General features: G+C 48.0%; 1 protein-coding gene across 1 annotated transcript; it reads left to right on the forward strand.

Moving 5' to 3' along the window:
* Positions 1-2391: 2391 nt before the first annotated feature.
* Positions 2392-14764, forward strand: LOC107107311 (zinc finger protein 883-like). Its single transcript, XM_015407592.1, has 4 exons — positions 2392-2468; positions 6775-7520; positions 10207-10309; positions 12985-14764. Exons 2-4 carry the CDS (start codon positions 6795-6797, stop codon positions 14223-14225), a joined length of 2070 nt encoding a protein of 689 aa, XP_015263078.1. The 5' UTR covers positions 2392-2468; positions 6775-6794; the 3' UTR covers positions 14226-14764.
* The last annotated feature ends 318 nt before the right edge of the window (positions 14765-15082 follow it).

A 15082-nucleotide genomic window follows, 5' to 3' on the forward strand; every position in this document is an offset into this window, starting at 1 on the left:
TGAGACTCCTTCGGGTCGTAGAAAAGCAGAGTATAAAAACCTACTCTTCTTCTTAGCCACGGGCAGGAAGTAGTCCTATGACTTGGGTTACCAACCTCAACATGGGGGCTGCAGATCTCCTGGAATTGCATCTGATCTCCAGCCTACAGAGTTCAGTTCCCATGGAAGAAATGGCAGCTTCAGAGGGCAAAACTGCATGGTATCCCATCGGTTCTAGGTGAAATCCCTCCCCAAATTCTCTCCTCCACAGGTACTCCCCCCCCCAAATCTCCAAAGAGTGATTAACACATGGAATTCCCTGCCACAGGAAGTGGTGGCGGCTACAAGCATGGACGGCTTCAAAAGGGAATTAGATAAGCATATGGAGCAGGGGTCCATCAGTGGCTATTAGCCACAAGGGATAGATAGGGACTCTGGGGCAAGTGAGGCTCTGTCTTCTTGGTGCTTGGGGGGGGTCAACAGTGGGAGGGCTTCTAATGTCCTGGCTCCACTGGTGGACCTCCTGGTGGCACTGGTATTTCTGGCCACTGTGTGATACAGAGTGTTGGGCTGGATGGGCCTTTGGTGTCTCTTATGTTCTTATTATGTTCTTAAATCTCCAGGAATCTGCCAACCTGGAGTTGGCAAATCTACCTGTGATGCCCACCGGCCTTGGGAGAGTTCTTATTGTAGCACCTTGGAGCAGGGGTGGACCCCGGCAACGGAAACAGGATTAAAGCACGACAGCCTCAGTTTATTTTAGCAGGCTTGTTTAACAACAATATAAAACAACTGGATTAAAATAAATTAAAACGGACACTGAGATGGTGGAAAGTACTATCAAACGGAAGCTGACTTATGGCGACCCCTCGTGGCATTTTCGAGGCAAGAGGTGAACAGAGGTGTTTTGCCACTGCCGGCCTCTGCGTAGGGACCCTGGGCTTTCTGGGTGGTCTCCCATCTCTGCTTCGCTTCAGGAACTCTTGACAGGATCGGGCTAGCCAGGGCTGTCCAGGTCAGGACTAAAACACAGAATACCTTAAAACCACAGTAAACCGAACATAAAAACCCTGCATGTGCCTCACTAGTAGTGTATGCCTGTGATTTGACTTTCCATTTCAGGGTGTAGGTCAAGGTGGGCAGCTGTGTTCGTCTGTCTGTCTAGCAGTAGAAAAGAGCAAGAGTCCAGTCGCACCTTAAAAGACGAAGTGAGTGAAGTGAGCAGTGACTCATGAAAGCTCATCCCCTGCTACATATTTTGTTCGTCTTTAAGGTGCGACTGGACTCTTGCTTTTTTGGATCATCTCAGGGGGCCTTAGGTAGGAATCCTGACCAAGGTTCCCTCTAAGCTGAGTTAGGGTGAGCTAGCTCAGTTTTTTAGCCTCCGGCTCACACATTTTTGTCTCGGCTCAGGAAGGATGGCTCCAGAGCAAACTAACTTATGCAGTAGCCCAATCGCTTGCTCACAGCTTTAATGCCAGCGGCTCACGAAGTAGAATTTTTGCTCACAAGAGTTCACAGCTTAGAGGGAGCATTGATCTTGACTGGATCCATCGTTCTTAATTCATGTTACACTTTTATGGTACCGCACTACAATGAAGGGCAGAACCTGTGGTTCTGTTTTTTGATGGTGCCCTGTGCCATCTGTCTTTTGGGTACTTCCTTTTGGGAAACCACCTAAATAAACAGTGAGGACACTTACATGTGCTATCACTGCAACAGCACTTTTTGCAGCTGCTGGTGTGACCTTGGGTCAGTTACAGGTTCTCTCAGAGCTGTTCTGTCAGGAGCAGTTCTGGAAAGAACCCTCTCGGCCCCACCTACCTCAAAGGGTGTCTGTTGTGGGGAGGGGAAGGGAAAGGAGACTGTAAACCGCTCTGAGACTCTTTCGGGTAGTGGAGGGCGGGGGATAAATCCAATCTCCTCTTTTTCCTCTATTAATTATTTTTAATGGTACAGCCTGACCGCGGCAGGCGCTACAGTATGAAGGTGTTTCTTCCCAGGCGGACTGTCAAAACCAAGCCTATCCATTCATCTAGATCCATCCCCCTCACCACCACCACCCCGGCAGGCAAACAGAAGAAGGAGCCAGCTGGGATTTTCCTTTCTCGCAGTTAATCTCGGTCTCTCAGATTTCTGCACAGGATGCAAGGCCATTTCTTCTGGGCCTCTCTAGAGGCAGCAGCAGGAGGAGGAGGCAGCTGCTCTTCTCTTGCCCCCCCCCTTGCTATTTTTTTGTTTAGAGCAACAAAATGGGTTAAGTTCACTGAGTGCTAACGCCTAGAGAGGAGAACCAGAAATGGCTGGGAAGAGGAGGAGGGTGTGCAAAAAAAAAAAAAAAGGGGGGGGGGGGGGGGCACCTTCCTGCCCCACCCTCTCCCCTTCCAGGGGGGAAACTTCCTTTTGGTTCCTTCCCCCCCTCCCCTTCCGCATCCCGCAGGAGCAACTGCTGGGGCGACGGAATTGCAGAGGATCTAGGGGGGCGCTCGGTGAGTGACAAGGCATGATGGGGCTCGGGAATGGGCGGGGGAGAGAGGGAGAAGAAGAGTTGCAGAGACCGGATCGGGCCCGGAAAAGATGCGTGGAGAAAAACGTGGTGCTTCACCGGCGCCCGCGGGGTGGGTTGCAAGCATTGTCAGGTACCCAGTGGCCTGATGGACGTCTGTTTGTGTGTGTGTCCGAGAGCGAGAGAAAGAGAAATGAAATCTCGATTTATTAAAAAATTGATTTTGCTGCTTGTTGGCCCTTAAGGAACTGCTGGCATTTTGGAGGGGCTGTTCCCTCTCTTGATGTTTTTTTTTAATGTAGTGTTTTTATTTGAAACTGTCAGCAAGGATGTGTTCTTCATCACAAAAGGGTGTGTGTGTGTTGTTGTTGTTGTTTTAACGTACGCTGCAGTCTAATTCACAAGTGTGGACTGGTGTGTGCAGGCGTAGAACAATAAAGTTCTCCCCGTGTGTGTGCACTGCAGCACGATTCCGAACAGGGGATCTGTACACAGGGCGATATTACAGTATGATTCGCAAAGGGGGATTTTTCCTGCGTGCTGCAGCCCTACAAGATAAAATAGGCATCTGAGAAGCCAGCCCTTGATAGGATGGAAGGGTAGTGAAGCTGGTGGGTGGGTGCATTTTTTGACTGTCAAAAATACATCTGGGCCAGAAAGCATTGCTTTGCTGTGATGATATAGGGTTGCGGTGCTCATCTCCGTTTCAAAGCCAAAGAGCCAGCGCTGTCCGAAGACGTTTCCATGGTCATGTGGCCGGCATGACTAAACACCAAGGCACACGGAACGCTGTTACCTTCCCACTGAAGGGGGACCTATTTATCTACTTGCAATTTCTTGCTTTCGAACTGCTAGGTTGGCAGGAGCTGGAACGAGAGACGGGAGCTCACTCCGTCATGCGGCACACTCGGATCTCGAACTGCTGAACTACCGACCTTCCACAGCCTGCAGTTCAGCGTCTTAACCACTTGAGCCACCGCAGCTCCCCCCCCCCCATACACACACATTTTATAGAAGGCATTACTGTGCTTTGTGGCCGTTCTGTTCTGAAAGCTTAATTTTCTGCATTATTATTGAAAGGGTATTATTTTGACATTATCAGAGCTGCCTGGATCTCTTGACTCTTCTGGCTGCTATAAAGCTTCTGCCCTAATCTGGATAGCCCAGGCTAGCCCGATCTCATCAGATCTTGGAAGCTCAGCAGGGTTAGTATTTGGATGGGAGACTATTGAGGAAGGCGAGGGTCACGGGATGCTGAGGCAGGCAATGGCAACCCACCTCAGATGGTCTCTTGCCTTTAAAACCCTGTGGGGTTGCCCTAAATTGGCTACTACTTGACGGCAACAACAGCAAACAAGGGGTCTGGAGCTTGAGTCCCAAAGACTAGTGGAGCGAGGATCTCACGTCCTGGTAAGAGACACATCCTTTTAAGTCCAAAGTAGAATCTTGAATCTTCATGTCGCAGCCCCAAAATCCTAACTATAAATACACATTGATGGGGTCTGAACTGGTGGAGACTGACCAAGAGAGAGATCTTGGAGTCATAGTAGATAACTCACTGAAAATGTCGAGACAGTATGCGACTACAATAAAAAAGGCCAACACTATGCTGGGGATTATTAGGAAGGGAACTGAAAACGAATCAGCCAGTATCATAATGCCCCTGTATAAATCAATGGTGTGACCTCATTTGGAGTACTGTGTACAGTTCTGGTCACCACACCTCAAAAAGGATATTATCGCATTGGAAAAAGTGCAGAAAAGGGCAACTAGAATGATAAAAGGGTTGGAACACTTTCCCTATGAAGAAAGGTTAAAGCGCTTGGGGCTCTTTAGCTTGGAGAAATGACGACTGAGGGCTGACATGATCAAGGTTTACAAGATTATGCATGGGAAAGAGCAGGTCAAGAAAGAAGTACTTTCCTCCCTTTCTCACAATACAAGAACTCGTGGGCACTGAATGAAATTGCTGAGCAGTCGGGTTAGAACAGATAAAAATAAGTACTTCTTCACTCAGAGTGTGATTAATCCATGGAATTCACTGCCACAGGAGGTGGCAGCAGCTACAAGCATGGACAGCTTCAAGAGGGAATTGGATAAACGTATGGAGCAGAGGTCCATCAGTGACTATTAGCCACAAGGTATAGATAGGAACTCTCAGTCTGGGGCAAGGGATGCTCTGTATTCTTGGTGCTTGGGGGGGGGGACAGTGGGAGGGCTCCTAGTGGCCCCACTGCTGGACCTCCTGATGGCACCTGGTATTTCTGGCCACTGTGTGACAGAGTGTTGGACTGGATGGGCCATTGACCTGATCCAACATTGGCTTCCCTTATGTTCTCATGTTCTCTGTGCAGCTATCCTGGGATAAACTTTTATTTTGCCTTCAGCACCACCAGAAGGGGAGGCTGTGAACTAATAAGGCGAGGGGAAGATGAGGCAGTGAAGGCAGCAATAGTAAGTTCAGGAGAAAAGGGTCCCAAGCAATGCTCCCTCTAAGCTGTGGCGTCTTGTGAGCAAAAATTCTACTTTGTGCGCTACTGGCATTAAAGTTGTGAGCAAGCGATTTGGCTACTGCATGAATTAGTTTGCTCTGGGGCCATCCTTCCTGAGCTAAGACAAAAATTTGTGAGCTGCTTAGAGGCAACGCTGGTCCCAAGTTATGGGGAAATCCTTCTGTTTGTTGCACTGTGTTCTGTACACCTGGCTTCACCTGGGACCCAAGGGATCCTGCTGGGTAAACACCCGCCTATTGTTGGATCTGACAGTTTTATGTCTGTGAAGGAGAAAGGAGCACTCTGAAAGGCCATAAGGTAAAGGCTCCCTTGCTCGAAAGCCAGTCGAGTCCGACTCTAGGGTTGCGGTGCTCATCTCCGTTTCAAAGCCGAAGAGCCAGCGCTGTCCGAAGACGTTTCCGTGGTCATGTGGCCGGCATGACTAAACACCAAGGCGCACGGAACGCTGTTACCTTCCCGCCGAAGTGGTACCTATTTATCTCCTTGCAATTTCTTGCTTTCGAACTGCTAGGTTGGCAGGAGCTGGAACTAGAGATGGGAGCTCACTCCGTCATGCGGCACCCGGGTCTCGAACTGCTGAACTACTGACTGTCCACGGCCTGCAGTTCAGCGTCTTAACCACTTGAGCCACCGCAGCTCCTTGAAAGGCCATACCCCTTGGCAATTTTGGAGGTGCTGCCGCAATTGCCCTTTTTATTGTCTGCTCTGTGTCACTGTGCCTACATGGTCTTTGGAAGACAAAATAACGCTCTTCAGGACAGCGAAGACCATAGCAAAGACCCAGTTGCCCCAAACTCGGTACTCACAGCTCTGGGGGGGTGGGGAGAGGGAAACCAGCCCATACTTTGCCATTTGAGTGAGGGAAGTGTGTCTGAGGGAGGTTTAACCTTGTCAATGATTTCTTCTCAAATTGGGGCAGGAAGGGCTGCAGGAGATTATGTTTGGTTACTATTTTTGCTAATTTCTGTTCCCGTCATTTCTTACTTTGTAAAGGAAATATTTTTAGAAGGGGCGTGCCACCAGTTTTAACCCAGAAAAAGGCCTCTGTGCCTCAGATATTAGAAATTTGGCCTAGACTGACATCTGCCATTTAAAAACATTCAGGCTCCTTTCTGCTGTTGACACGCTGAAGACAGAAACAAAACTTCAAATCTGCTTCCATCAGACTTGTAAATCAGTTGCGTTACCCAACAGCGGGAGTTGTCTAGTGGGGTTCCACAGGGTGCGATCTTATGCCCCATGTTATTCCACCTCTGCATGAAGCCTTTAGGAGGAATCACACGTAACTCTGGAACTGGACGTCATCAATACACAGATGACACCCAGCTTTATATCTCTCTATCCAAATCCCTGGGAGATACAGTCCTAAAGAGAGCCAGATCGGTGTAGTGGTTAGGAGCGCGGACTCTAATCTGGGAGAACTGGGTTTGATTCCCCACTCCTCCACTTGCAGCTGCTGGTGTGACCTTGGGTCAGTCATAAGTTTTTTCAGAGCTGTTCTCTCAGGGGCAGTTCTCTGAGAGCTCTCTCAGCCTCACCTACCTCACAGGGTGTCTGTTGTAGGGAAGGGAAGGAGATTGGAAGTCGCTCTGAGACTCCTTCGGGTAGTGAAGGGCGAAGTATAGATCCAATCTCTTCTTCTTCTTCTAAATTAACTGTTGATTTTATGTGGAGAACATGTCACAGTCCTTCAGTTGCAAGACACGGTGTCAGTCTGTTAATTGAACAAACCTCATTCACTTATTGAATTCACCACCACCCCCTTTCTCATTCAAGGGCTGTAGCCAGCGATCAAAATGGAGGAGCGGAACATGGCAGAACCCAAAGCTGGGGAGAGATTGGCAGTGGGAGGCAGCGATCTTCACATTGTCCAAGTTGGGATGATGGGGGAGTTTCTGAGTGGGGTGACCGCACCCCACATTAAACAAGAACCGGATGAGGGGCCACAGCAAAGCTGGGGAGTCCAGCGGGAGGCGTTCCTGAAGACGACGGAACAGACTCCACATTCAGGATGGTCAGGCGCCCCCCTCCCTCAGCCCCTGTCAGAGAACAGGACAACAGAATTTTGGGGCTCTTCCAAGGGAGGAGGTGACGCCAACCGGTGGCCAGGAGGAGAAGGCCCAACTCAATCCAGGCCGAGCCTGAGTGATCAAGAGGACCACGAGGCCTACAAAAGCCTGGACTCTTCCGTGGAAGTGAAGGAAGAGATTCTGGACAAAGTGGACACTGCCAACTTGGAGCTACGCTGTCAGCGCTTCAGGCAGTTCAGCTACCAGGAGTCGGAGGGGCCTCGAAAGATATTCTGCCAGCTCTGGGAGCTTTGCCACCAGTGGCTGAAGCCGGAGAGGCATACAAAGGAGCAGATTCTGGAGCTGGTGATTCTGGAGCAGTTCCTGATGATCCTGCCTCTGGACATGCAGTGCTGGGTCAGGGAACGGGGGCCCGAGACTTGTGTCCAGGCAGTGACCCTTGCGGAGGATTTCCTGTGGCGGTCACCAGAGGCCGACGGAACAGAGCACAAGGTAAGAAAAGCTCACCCCAATCCTTCCTAGTAGACACCAGGGCAGTTTGGTGTAGTGTTTAAGACTGTGGGACTCTAATCTGGAGAACTGGGCTTGACTCTCCACGCGTCCACATGCAGCTGCTGGGTGACCCTGGGCCAGTCACAGTGCTCTCAGAGCTGTTCTCTCAAGGGCAGTTCTCGGGAGAGGTTTCTCAGCCCCACCTACCTCACAGGGTGTCTGTTGTGGGGAGAGGAAGGGAAGGAGATTGTAAGCCGAGTAAAGGGTGGGGTATAAATCCAACGCGTCTTTTTTTCTCTGTTCAAAGTGGAGTTGAGGACTCTCCTGGAAAAGGAACATCCTTTGAAAAAAATAATTTTTCATGGCAAATTGTGTTAGTAAGGTATTGTTGCACTTCAGACAAGTGTAAAGGGGTACGAGATGCTCCCACACACGGTCAAGTAATGTATGGTTGTTGCTGACGCCATTTTATGATGTTTTTCTGGGGAGGACATCCATAGCTTTTATTAGATTCTTTCAAAAAAATTTTTTAGTGATAATGTAATACGTTTAGAGCAGCTGAAATTCTCAATAAACTATCACAATCCTCTTTCACAGACCACATAGAGAGAGAGCTATTAAAAACCCCTCTAAAACAGTTACAAATTAATAATATCAAATTATAACTTCTAGATTTTTCTAATTGCCATTATTTCTTTATTGGTATAGTACCCATCCACCCCCCTGCTAAACCCGGCAAACCAGTGTACTTTTGGAATTAAAGTGTAATTAAGCAGCCTTCAAAAAACTCTGTCCTCCACCACTGAAGATATTAATTTCAGAGTTGTTTATGGGCCAAGGAGGTTCTAAAATTTCAAAAATTGATGTCAAGTCCCTTTAAAAGGTGTCAATGTCAAACCCTGGAAATTCTTCTTTTTCCGTAGATGTACAGGAGTTGGTATCTTTATTGTTAGTATCACTCATAGAGATGCTTCAGTCCTTGCTTTGTATAATAAGAGACTCTGTGAGGACTTGTTAGCTTTAACATGAGACGTTTTGTAGCTTCATTAGATCCACAAAGGGGGTCCATGACCCAAAAAAGGTGAAGAAACATTGCTACACAAGTACCTCCAGTACAAGTAGCTACGTCTTTTGTCCTCTGCTATGAAAATAGGGGCCGAGATAGTATCCTGTGTATAATTTTCTTTGTTAACCCTTAACTCCTTTTTTCCTGTCCGATGTGTGCTAGGATGGATGATATATGTTGAGGCGTGATTTTAGGTTAATTAATTAATTCAACCTTGTTTGTTCTGCTTCTGTAGGTCAGGTTGCCAACTCCTGGTTGGGAAATTCTTGGAGATTTGGAGGTGGAACCTGGGGAGGGCAGGGTTCGGGGAAGGGAAAGTCCTCACCAGGGCACAATGCCATAGGGGCTGCCCCTCCAAAGCAGCCGTTTTCTCTGGGGGAACTGATCTCCGTAGCCTCAAAATCAGCTGTAATTCCGGGAGGTCTCCAGGCCCTGCCTGGAGGTTGGCAACGCTATCTGAATGGCTTGTGGGCTGTCATAAAGACTGACTGACTACCAGGGCTCTTTTTGTAGAAATAGCATAATAGGCCACACCCAACAGCAGAAACTCATTAGCATATTAGGCCACACCCATGACAATACAGCTGCATATTAGGCCACACACCCCATGTTACCGGAAGTGTGGTCATCAGCCACACCCACCTTTTGCTTGTTATTCTGTTTACCTTGTTTGTTGACAAAACCCAGGGCCTTTTTTTTGTAGCAGGGACTCCTTTGCATGTTAGGCCACACACCCCTAATGTAGCCAATCCGAATGAGTTTCTGCTGTTGGGTGTGGCCTGTTATGCTAATGAGTTCCTGCTGGGCGTGGCCAACTTGGGAGCCAGCCGGAACTCCATTCCTGTGTGTTCCTGCCCAAAAATAGCCCTGCTGACTACTCTGTGGGGAAGGAGTCTGTGTAACTAGGAGGGAATCTGCCGCAGATGCCCTTCCGCCCTTTTGGTATTAGTATGTAGGCCAGTGGCTGAATCGGGGATTGTTTAGTAGGGAAAACTGGGCCAGTGTTATTGCCTTTGCTTTCAGGCCCTTCCCAACCCTTCTGCTTGTGCCATATTTGTTTGTTTAATTTATTTGTCCCCTGCCTCTCTTCCCCAAGGGGACCCAAAATGGCTGACCTGATTCTCCTCTCCTGTGAGTGACCCAAACACACACACACCACACACAAAAGTTACACGGTCCCATCATAAGCAACAGAAGTATAAATAAAGAATGATTTATAATAACACTGATTCTGTCATTCCTCAAAATATAAATACCACACAAAGATTGCTCACGATCGCTCATAGGAAACATAAAGAGAAATTCCATCTGTAGCGTTATCTTTTCAGAACACCGGGAGTCCAGCATTCCATAAACTTATTTGAAATACTAGAAGAGTCCCCACCCCACCCCCATGTAGCAGAAAATATTAGTTTAGCAACCACAAGAAGGGGTAAGACAAATTCCGAATCTGACAAAAACGACAAGAGTTCTAATGTAACCCGATAATTTAACCTTTGGATCATGAGGTAAACTAATATTTAACATATCGTTAATGAAGTGGATTACAAAATCCCACAAACTCTATATTTTTTTGCACAGCTCCAAAAGAGATGAACAAAATCCCGATTTCTATTTCAGATCTCAGAGGACGTGGACGGATTGGTAGCCGACTCTCCCAAATCGGAGCTGGACCCGTCGGACATTGTGAAGTTTGAGCTCTCGATGGAGAACTTGCAAGAGGGTGAGGATGAGGATGAGGAGGAGACATCAGGCTGACCTGAACTTCCTTAGTCCCTGGAACTTTCTGGGACCATTACAATGGAGGTCCTTTTCTGTCGTCTAAAATGGAGCCGAAAGCTGCTTTAAATCGAGTCAGATTAGTGGTCCAGCCAACTCGGCTTGGACTGGCAGCCGCTGCCTAGAGTCTCAACCTGAAAAGGTCTTTCTCGAAACCTTTCCCCTACCACCGCCCATGAGATCCTTTTTAGTGGAAAGGCTGGGGACTGAACCTGGAATTTTCTGTGTGCAAATAGAAGAAGAAGAGATTGGATTTATACCCCGCCCTCCACTACCCAAGGGAGTCTCAGAGCGGCTTACAAACTCCTTTCCCTTCCCCTCCCCACAACAGACACCCTGTTAGTAGGTGGGGCTGAGAGAGCTCTGACAGAAACTGCCCTTTTTCAAGAACAGCTGTGCCAGAACTATGGCTTGCCCAAGGTCATCCAGCCAGGTGCAAGTGGAGGAGTGGGGAATCAAACCCGGTTCTCCCAGATTAGAGTCCGCGCACTTAACCACTACACCAAACTGGCTCTCTTTAAATAGAATTCCAGTGGTGACTTACGAGGCAAGCACTGACCTCTGAACCCTTGAGTATGAAGCTGCTTTAGGTGGAGTCGGGCCTTTGATCTACCTGGCTTCTGCCTGCCCTGGCAATATCTCTCCTGGTCTTGCCAGCCTTTGGGAAATGCCAAGAAGTGAGCTTGGGAACAGGTTGGTGGCTCAGTGGCAGAGCATCTGTTCGGCACACAGAAGGTCCCAGGTTCAATCCCTGGCAGTTTAAAAGAATCAGATGGGAGGTGACGTGAAAGACCTGTATCTGAGACCATGGAGAGCAGCTACAGGTCAGATTAGACAATACCGACCTTGCCAGACCAGTGGTCTGAGCCAATATAGAACAGAGTCATGTATATACACATTATTTTGGGGGGAGGGGCCGTGGCTCAACGGTGGAGCGATTGATTTGCACACAGAAGGTCCCCAGTTCCATCTCCAGTTCAAACAATCGGATAGGAGGTGATGTGAAAGATCTCTCTGTACATGAAACTGCTGCCTGTCAGAGCAGGCAATACTGACCTCGGCAGGCCAGTGGTCTGACTCAGCATTAAGAATGGTTCATGTAATAATAATAAATATTATTATCGTATGGCATTTTCTGTAGAATAGCCAGGAGATCCAAAGATAGTCTGGCGGCCAGAAGTCCTAGCTCTTTCAGCGTTTTGTACCACTAGGTGGCGGGCTAGACTTTTTTTTTTAAGGCAAGAGACGTTTCGGAGGTGGTTTGTGCCATGGCCTGCCTCTGCGTCACAGCCCTGGTATTCCTTGGAGGTCCTCCCATCCAAGTACTAGCCAGGGCCGACCCTGCTTAGCTTCCGGGATCTGACGAGATCAGGCTAGTCTGGGCTATCCAGGTCAGGTTCATGTGTGTACACGTGAGCCATGTACTGTGGCCCTTTGTTATCTTCCTTTCCCTGTCACTATTTTTATCCTGCCTTCCCTCCAAGTAGCTCAAGAAGCGGTATGTAGTTCTCCCCGTCTCCGTGTTTAATTACCACGACAACCTGTTGAGATAGGTTGGTCCGAGAGAGAGGGTGACTGGCCCAAGCTCCCCCAGCAAGCTCCCATGGCAGAGTGGGGATTTGAGTGTGGATCTCTGCCATCCTAATCCAACTCTTTTAACCCCTGCAACTCATTGGCTTTCCAGCCCTATCAGGAATATCTTGATATTCTCCCATGGCTGGGGAAAGTAGTGCTATACCTTTGGAAATCTGATGCCAGCTCACTGAAAGAAGGTTGAGATGAGGGTGGTAGTGGAGGGCTGGTTGCTCAGCGGCACCTTGCATACTTCAAGTGCATATGGACTCAGGGCTCTTTTTGTAGCAGGTACTCATTTGCATATTAAGCAACACACCCCTAATGTAGCCAATCCTCCAAGAGCTTACAGTAGCCCGTAGGCAGCATAGTGCCCGCCATCACCTTTCTTGGTGCCTGCCAAGTGATTTTAGAAAGCAGGTGGGAATTTTGCCCAGGAGGGCTTCTGATTGACTGTTGGAGATCTAGTTGGATCTGGAGATTTTTAAAAAGTCGCTTCAGCGGCAGCAGCTGCTACCAGAGCACTAAGATCTTCACTGTATGGTGGAAGGTAAGCTGCATGTATGCTAGAAAACATTTGTGATTGAGACGTTCATTTTAAAAGGCATCCTATTAAACAGCTCCTGTCTGAAATGTTGAAGAGTTAGCATTAGAGTTAGGCACATCCTCACTCCCTGACATTTTGTCATTGGCTCCGCCTCTTGTGGCAGCCATTTTGTGGCTGCGTACCAAGTGTCAGAGTTCCAGATGTGGCTCAAAAAAGCTGGGGGGTCCCCAGCTTAGGGTATTGGAGTGCCATCTGGGAGACCAAGGTTCAAATCTCCACTCGGCCATGGAAACTTGCTGTGTGACCTTGGGGAGGTCTAAAGATGAAGAAAATGGAAGGGGGCCAAATTTATGCAGAGTTTAACTTGAGGCAGGTGTGTAGAGTTCATAATTGTGTGTATCAGCTCATAAGTAAATAAGGATTGTTATAAATGTTGCTTAGAGGAATCCTTTCCCTCTAGTGTGGGATATGATTTACATGGTGATTTTTGCTTGTTCCAGACCAGCAACAATATTTTCTTGGCGAAGTGGGTGAACTGCAAGAGGGAACTTGTGGCACCGCAAGAAAAAAGGCTGCTTATGACAGTGGGAAAACCCTCCGTCCATCCTCTGACCACCTTTCCAAGAATCAGAAGAAAGAGAAACCATATAAATGTTCGTACTGCGGGAAAATCTCAGATTGCAGGGCACATCTGATCATCCACGAGAGAACCCACACGGGGGAGAAGCCACATAAATGCTCTGTCTGTGGCAAGAGTTTCACTCGTAAAGAGTCTCTTATTATCCACGAGAGGTTTCACACAGGAGAGAAGCCCTATAAATGCTCAGTTTGCGGCAAAACCTTCAGCGATAAAATTGGCCGCCTCATACATGAAAGAACCCACACAGGAGAAAAACCGTACAAGTGCACTGAGTGTGGGAAAAGCTTTGGAACTCGCTGTAACCTTCTAAGGCATAGAAGGGTGCACACGGGAGAGAAACCATATAGATGCTCGGACTGTGGGCAGAGCTTCAGGTATAGGCCGCAACTGGTGATACATGAAGGGACCCACAAGGGCGAGAAACCATATAAGTGCCCAGACTGTGGAGAGAGCTTCAATCAAAGTCGGCACCTCGTTATTCACAAGTGGACTCACACTGGAGAGAGACCACATAAATGCTCCATCTGTGGCAAAAGCTTCAATCAGAAATCGGACCTCATTACCCACACGAGAACCCACACAGGGGAGAAACCATATGTGTGCTCAGAGTGTGGGAAAAGCTTCATTTCGAGCTGCCAGCTCCGAAAGCACGAGAGGATCCACACGGGGGAGAAACCATACCAGTGTTCGGAGTGCGGCAAATGTTTCACGTACAGCTCTCACCTGACAACCCACAAAAGGACACACACAGGGGAGAAACCATACCAGTGTCCGGACTGTGGTAAGTGCTTCATTTCCAGCTCTCACTTCACTGCGCACAGAAGGACGCATACGGGAGAGAAGCCGTATCAGTGTTCGTACTGTGGAAACAGCTTCATCCAGAGATCCCAGCTCGCTAAACATGAGAGATCCCACACAGGCGAGAAACCGTATATATGTTCAGAGTGCGGGCAAAGCTTCCGGTGGAGTCAAGGGCTCAAGAAACACATGAGGACTCACACAGGAGAGAAGCCGTATAAATGCTCACAGTGTGAGAAAACGTTTACTAGTTCCTCTAATCTCTCTAGACATCAGAAAATCCATGCTAGGGAGAAACTGTAAGGACCCCAATCAAAGAGACTGTAAACTCCTGTAAATGTTTAGATGATGGGACAGTGTATTGAGTGGACATCAGAAAACCACACCAAAGGAAAATCTTTCCATTGTGCCAAAACACTCAACGGTACAGTCACACCTTGCCGCTAATTCACACTGTAAATAGAGTCTTGGGAAACCTTGACTGGGCAATAACTTCCTTTTGTAGCTCTCAGTATCCTAGTCCTCAGAGAATCCGTTCCATCACCAAATGTGGATCTGGGTCATTGCCTCTTCCCAAGAGCTGGGCACCCCAAAATTTGACACTGGCAATTGAAAAAAATGGATTTTAGCTCTCGTGCAGTGGTGTCTTAAATAGTTGCTGGTTTAAAATAAGTTTTGTTTAGAAACTTGTATTCTTCCACCTCTCTTGCTGAGTGTGTACAATTGCTGAGAATCATTTCATTCCATTATCGGGGGGTATTTTTAGAGCCTGGCATTTGTATATACCTCTTTTGCTTTCAACCACTGTTCCCTGCCTAGAGCTGACGAGATTTATATTGGCCAAGACTGTAAATGGTGGTATAAGTGCAAGTTTTGGGATATGCCATTGACAGTAGGTTTTATGTTTAGAATGATTTCTCGTCCTCATTAAATTCAACGATGCCATGTCGCATGCAGTGTTTGCTCTTAAGACTGGAATGAGAGTCCTTGTTCCCTAGTCTGCTTTGGTCTTCTTGGGTACCACGGTTAGTTTTGAACCAAGGTAAGAAGCAGGTTTGCAAACTGCAGTTTGTACGAACCATCGTTAGCGGAAATGCTGGTGCAGATGTAACACTGAGCTGTGCTTGGAGGGAAAGAAAAAGAGACTGTACAGAAAAGGG

The sequence above is a fragment of the Gekko japonicus genome, unplaced genomic scaffold (assembly GCF_001447785.1).
Source record: "Gekko japonicus isolate JY-2015 unplaced genomic scaffold, Gekko_japonicus_V1.1 scaffold1238, whole genome shotgun sequence".
In the NCBI taxonomy this organism is placed as follows: domain Eukaryota; kingdom Metazoa; phylum Chordata; class Lepidosauria; order Squamata; family Gekkonidae; genus Gekko; species Gekko japonicus.